Source organism: Pelecanus crispus (assembly GCF_030463565.1).
Source record: "Pelecanus crispus isolate bPelCri1 chromosome 30 unlocalized genomic scaffold, bPelCri1.pri SUPER_30_unloc_5, whole genome shotgun sequence".
Lineage (NCBI taxonomy): Eukaryota > Metazoa > Chordata > Aves > Pelecaniformes > Pelecanidae > Pelecanus > Pelecanus crispus.
The window spans coordinates 38,082-44,387 of NW_027461238.1; the positions used below are offsets into that span (position 1 = coordinate 38,082).

The 6,306-nt window shown below is 72.6% G+C and overlaps 1 protein-coding gene across 1 annotated transcript in view; it reads left to right on the forward strand.

Annotated features, from left to right (window-relative positions):
- The window catches only part of LOC142596815 (ryanodine receptor 1-like), a gene marked incomplete at both ends in the record, with an annotated part of 44,070 nt that extends 37,797 nt beyond the window's left edge, over window positions 1–6,273 (forward strand). Inside the window, 11 exon segments of the mRNA XM_075727305.1 lie at window positions 2–583; window positions 586–657; window positions 659–700; window positions 703–850; window positions 853–1,025; window positions 1,028–1,204; window positions 2,080–2,153; window positions 3,052–3,217; window positions 3,371–3,457; window positions 4,670–4,879; window positions 6,143–6,273. Of these exon segments, the coding sequence (XP_075583420.1) occupies window positions 2–583; window positions 586–657; window positions 659–700; window positions 703–850; window positions 853–1,025; window positions 1,028–1,204; window positions 2,080–2,153; window positions 3,052–3,217; window positions 3,371–3,457; window positions 4,670–4,879; window positions 6,143–6,273 (1,862 nt within the window).
- Window positions 6,274–6,306: the final 33 nt, after the last annotated feature.

The window sequence follows — 6,306 nt, forward strand, 5'->3', positions numbered from 1 at the left end:
CCTCATCTCCAAGAAGGACTTCCAGAAGGCGATGGACAGCCAGAAGCAGTACGAGCCCGCCGAGATCCAGTTCCTCCTCTCCTGCTCTGAGGCAGACGAGAATGAGATGATCGACGTGGAAGCCTTCGCCGGTCGCTTCCAAGAACCCGCTCGTGACATCGGCTTCAATGTAGCCGTGCTCCTCACCAACCTCTCGGAGCACGTTCCCCATGACCAACGTCTCCGGACCTTCTTGGAGCAGGCGGCCAGCATCTTGGAGTATTTCCGTCCCTTTTTGGGGCGGATCGAGATCATGGGAGCGGCTCGACGGATCGAGCGCCTCTACTTCGAGATCAGCGCCGCCAACAAGGCGCAGTGGGAGATGCCCCAAGTGAAGGAGTCCAAGCGTCAGTTCATCTTCGACGTGGTCAACGAGGGCGGGGAGGCCGAGAAGATGGAGCTCTTCGTCAACTTCTGCGAGGACACCATCTTTGAGATGCAGATCGCTTCCCGCCTCTCCGAGGAGGAACCCTCTCGGGAAGGAGGGGAGGATGAGGAGCTGGAAGAGGAAGAGGAAACCCCCGACCCCGCCGGCCCACCACCCGCCCGCCGAGCCCCGCCTCGGCTTTTGGGGAGCTGCTGGCGGGGGCCGGGGGGTTGCGGCGTTTGCTGGGGTCCCCCCCACACTTGGCGGCGACGGCTGCGACGGTTGCGACGCCGGACGGGTCGGGAGCTGGCGTGGGCGGCGGGGGTGGCCACGCGGCCGGGCGATGCTGGGGGGGGCTGCTGTGGGGCTGGGGGGTGCTGGGGGCCGTGGGGCGCCTGGCCTGGACCTCCCTTTTCGGGGGGGGGCTGGTGGAGGGGGCGCAGCGCCTGGCCTGGCTGAGCTGCTGGCCAGCATGCCCGACCCCACTCAGGACGCCGTGGGGGGCGGCGAGGCTGGGGGCAGCGCCGGGGGGAGAGAGGAGGGGGGGTCCCCAAGACCCCGCCCCCCCGCCCGTCCCCCCACCTGCCACAGCCCCCCCGAGGAGGAGGAGGAGGAGGAGGAGGAGGAGCAGGCGAGTGGCAGGCGCCCGTGGTGGCTTTCGGGGTGCGCAAGGAACCCGGACACTATCGGCTGGCGGCCCCCCGACGCCCCCCGGGGGGCTGGGGGACATAGGGGAGCCCCCCGCCGCCGAGTCCGCCCACCCCCGAGGGCACCCCCATCCTCCGGCGGAAGATCGGGGTAGGTGGCTGAGGGGGGCTCAGCGGAGGGGGGGGTCCTATGGGGAGGGGATGTTGGGGGTCCCTATGGGGAGGGGATGCTGGGGGTCCCTATGGGGGGAGGGACCCCCAGGGGGTCCCCTATGGGGAGGGGATGTTGGGGGTCCCTATGGGGGGAGGACCCCAGGGGTCCCTATGGGGAGGGGATGTTGGGGGTCCCTATGGGGGGAGGACCCCAGGGGTCCCTATGGGGAGGGGATGTTGGGGGTCCCTATGGGGGGGAGGATGCTGGGGGTCCCTATGGGGGAGGACCCCAGGGGTCCCTATGGGAGGGGATGCTGGGGGTCCCTATGGGGGGGAGGATGCTGGGGGTCCCTATGGGGAGGGGATGCTGGGGGTCCCTATGGGGGGCGGGAGGACCCCGGGGGTCCCCTATGGGGAGGGGATGCTGGGGGTCCCTATGGGGAGGGGATGCTGGGGGGTCCCTATGGGGGGGAGGACCCCAGGGGGTCCCCTGTGGGGAGGGGATGTTGGGGGTCCCTATGGGGAGGGGATGCTGGGGGTCCTCCCCTATGGGGAGGGGATGTTGGGGGTCCCTATGGGGGGAGGACCCCAGGGGTCCCCTATGGGGAGGGGATGTTGGGGGTCCCTATGGGGGGAGGACCCCAGGGGTCCCCTATGGGGAGGGGATGTTGGGGGTCCCTATGGGGAGGGGATGCTGGGGGTCCCTATGGGGGGAGGACCCCAGGGGTCCCCTGTGGGGGTAGGATGCTGGGGAGGTCCCTGGGGGGGGCAGAAGGATGCTAAGGGTCCCTGTGGGGGGCAGCACAGCGGGGGGTCCCGGGGGGGCAGGATGCTGGGGGTGCCCCCCAGGCCTGATCCTGGCCCCCACCACAGGAGGACGGGGAGGAGCTGGTGGAGGAGGAGCCACAGAAGGAGGAGGAGCCGGCGGGCGAGGCGGAGAAAGCCGAGTAAGGGGGGGGCTGCGACCCCGCTGCGGGGTGCGTGGCCCCCCTGGGGCGGTGGGGCGGGTAGATGGCCCCGCTGGGTGTTGCGCGGCCCTGTTGGGTGTTGCGCGGCCCCGCTGGGTGTTGCATGGCCCTGTTGGGTGTTGCATGGCCCTGTTGGGTGTTGCATGGCCCAACTGGGGCTGTGGGGTGGGTAGATGGCCCCGTTGGGTGTTGCGTGGCCCCGCTGGGTGTTGCGTGGCCCCGCTGGGTGTTGCGCGGCCCTGTTGGGTGTTGCATGGCCCTGTTGGGTGTTGCATGGTCCCACTGGGGCTGTGGGGTGGGTAGATGGCCCCGTTGGGTGTTGCGTGGCCCCGCTGGGTGTTGCGTGGCCCCGCTGGGTGTTGCGCGGCCCTGTTGGGTGTTGCATGGCCCTGTTGGGTGTTGCACAGCCCCGTTGGGTGTTGCATGGCCCAACTGGGGCTGTGGGGTGGGTAGATGGCCCCGTTGGGTGTTGCGTGGCCCCGCTGGGTGTTGCGTGGCCCCGCTGGGTGTTGCGCGGCCCTGTTGGGTGTTGCGCGGCCCCGCTGGGTGTTGCGTGGCCCCGCTGGGTGTTGCACGCCCCCCTGGGTGTTGCACAGCCCCGTTGGGTGTTGCACGGCCCCCCTGGGTGTTGCACGCCCCCCTGGGTGTTGCACAGCCCCGTTGGGTGTTGCACGGCCCCCCTGGGTGTTGCACGCCCCCCTGGGTGTTGCACAGCCCCGTTGGGTGTTGCATGGCCCCCTGGGTGATGCACGGCCCCCCTGGGGCGGTGGGGCGGGTCCATGGCTCCGTTGTGGGGTGCCTGGCCCCGCGGGGGGGCCGTGGGAAGGGTGGAGGGTCCTGCTGGAGGAGCCCAACCAGGCCGCTCTCCTCTCTCCAGCACAGAGAACGGGGAGAAGGCCGGGGCGGAGGGGGCCGAGGGGGGGCCCGAGCCTGGGACCCCCGAGAAGAGGAAGAAATCGGTGCCCCGGGAGCGCAAGGAGCCGCCGGCCGAGGGAGCCTTTGAGTTTTGGGCTGAGCTGGAGGTCCAGAGGGTCAAATTCCTGGTACGGGGACCCCCCCTCGCGGGCGAGCCAGGCACCGGCACCCCCCGCAGTGGGGATGGGCCCTGGGTGGGTGCTCAGGGGGGGTCCTGGGGCTGGGCCCCCCAGCCCTGAGCGTGTGCCGTGTGTCCCCCCCCCACCCCCCGCCCGGCGCAGAACTACCTGTCCAGGAACTTCTACAACCTGCGGTTCCTGGCGCTCTTCCTCGCCTTCGCCATCAACTTCATCCTCCTCTTCTACAAGGTCTGGGTCCTGGGGGGGTGCGGGATGGGGTGGGGGCACCCCAGACCCCTGGGTCCCCATGGGGGGGGGGGTGGGATGGGGTGGGGGCACCCCAGACCCCTGGGTCCCCATGGGGGGGTATGGGACAGGGGGACCCCAGACCCCTGGGTCCCCATGGGGGGGTATGGGACAGGGGAGGGGACCCCAGACCCCTGGGTCCCCATGGGGGGGTATGGGACAGGGGGACCCCAGACCCCTGGGTCCCCATGGTGGGGCATGGGACAGGGGGACCCCAGACCCCTGGGTCCCCATGGGGGGGTATGGGACAGGGGAGGGGACCCCAGACCCCTGGGTCCCCATGGGGGGGTATGGGACAGGGGGACCCCAGACCCCTGGGTCCCCATGGGGGGGTATGGGACAGGGGAGGGGACCCCAGACCCCTGGGTCCCCATGGGGGGGTATGGGACAGGGGAGGGGACCCCAGACCCCTGGGTCCCCATGGGGGGGTATGGGATGGAGGCACCTGCATCCCCTGGGTCCCCATGGGGGGGTATGGGACAGGGGAGGGGACCCCAGACCCCTGGGTCCCCATGGGGGGGTATGGGACAGGGGGACCCCAGACCCCTGGGTCCCCATGGGGGGGTATGGGACAGGGGGACCCCAGACCCCTGGGTCCCCATGGGGGGGTATGGGACAGGGGGACCCCAGACCCCTGGGTCCCCATGGTGGGGCATGGGACAGGGGGACCCCAGACCCCTGGGTCCCCATGGGGGGGTATGGGACAGGGGAGGGGACCCCAGACCCCTGGGTCCCCATGGGGGGGTATGGGACAGGGGGACCCCAGACCCCTGGGTCCCCATGGGGGGGTATGGGACAGGGGAGGGGACCCCAGACCCCTGGGTCCCCATGGGGGGGTATGGGACAAGGGGACCCCAGACCCCTGGGTCCCCATGGTGGGGCATGGGACAGGGGGACCCCAGACCCCTGGGTCCCCATGGGGGGGCATGGGACAGGGGGACCCCAGAGCCCTGGGTCCCCATGGGGGGGTATGGGACAGGGGAGGGGACCCCAGACCCCTGGGTCCCCATGGGGGGGTATGGGACAAGGGGACCCCAGACCCCTGGGTCCCCATGGGGGGTGGTCGGGCACAGGGTGGGGACACCCTGGGTGCTGGGGGGGGTCCTTAGCGGGGGGTGCTGCGTACCGGGCGGTGCTGAGCGGAGCCCCCCCCAGGTGTCGGAGCACCCTCCGGGCGCGGAGGAGGAGCCGGAGGGCTCGGGGCTGGCGGCGGTGGCCGAGGCGGCCGAGGGGGCCGGGGAGGAGAGCGTGGTCTACTACTTCCTGGAGGAGAGCACGGGCTACATGCAGCCGGCGCTGCAGGGCCTGGCCCTGGCCCACACGCTCGTCGCCTTCCTCTGCATCATCGGCTACAACTGCCTCAAGGTGCGCCCGGCCACGCCCGGCCACGCCCGGCCACGCCCCTCGGCCACGCCCGCACCTGGTGTGCCCCCCCCTTAGCAGCAATAGCTGCCTGACCCTGGCCACGCCCACCTGCCCCATGGCCACGCCCACCTGCCCATGGCCACGCCCACCTGCCCCATGGCCACGCCCACCCGCCCCATGACCATGTCTACCTGCCCCTGGCCATGCCCACACCTATGCCTTGTCCCCCCTGTCCCCACGTGCCCCCTGACCCCACGTCACCCCAGCCCCCCCAACCCTGTCCCCATGTCCCCTCTGTGTCCCCCCGACCCCTTGTCCCCCCCAGCCCCCCTGACCCCCCGTCCCCCCGTGTCCCCCCCGACCCCTTGTCCCCCCCAGCCCCCCTGACCCCCCATCCCCCCGTGTCCCCCCTGACCCCATGTCCCCCCCAGCCCCCCCGTCCCCCTGTGTCCCCCCTGACCCCTTGTCCCCCCCAGCCCCCCTGACCCCCCGCCCCCCCGTGTCCCCCCTGACCCCTTGTCCCCCCCAGCCCCCCCATCCCCCCGTCCCCCCTGACCCCTTGTCCCCCCCAGCCCCCCCATCCCCCCGTCCCCCCGTGTCCCCCCTGACCCCTTGTCCCCCCCAGCCCCCCTGACCCCCCGCCCCCCCGTGTCCCCCCTGACCCCTTGTCCCCCCCAGCCCCCCCATCCCCCCGTCCCCCCTGACCCCTTGTCCCCCCCAGCCCCCCCATCCCCCCGTCCCCCCGTGTCCCCCCTGACCCCATGTCCCCCCCAGCCCCCCCGTCCCCCCGTGTCCCCCCTGACCCCTTGTCCCCCCCAGCCCCCCTGACCCCCCATCCCCCCGTGTCCCCCCCCGACCCCTTGTCCCCCCCATCCCCCCGTCCCCCCGTGTCCCCCCTGACCCCTTGTCCCCCCCAGCCCCCCTGACCCCCCATCCCCCCGTGTCCCCCCCCGACCCCTTGTCCCCCCCAGCCCCCCCATCCCCCCATCCCCCCGTGTCCCCCCTGACCCCATGTCCCCCCCAGCCCCCCCGTCCCCCCGTGTCCCCCCTGACCCCTTGTCCCCCCCAGCCCCCCTGACCCCCCATCCCCCCGTGTCCCCCCCGACCCCTTGTCCCCCCCAGCCCCCCTGACCCCTTGTCCCCCCCAGCCCCCCCCCGTCCCCCCGTGTCCCCCCTGACCCCATGTCCCCCCCAGCCCCCCCCCCCCGGCCCCACGTCCCCCCGTGCCCCCCGCCCCGGCCCCACGCCCGCCGCTGTCCCCAGATCCCGCTGGTGATCTTCAAGCGGGAGAAGGAGGTGGCACGGCGCCTGGAGTTCTCGGGGCTCTACATCACCGAGCAGCCGCCCGACGACGACGTCAAGGGGCAGTGGGACCGGCTGGTGCTCAACGCCCAGTACGGGGGGCCGGGGGGGGTCGGGAGGGGCCT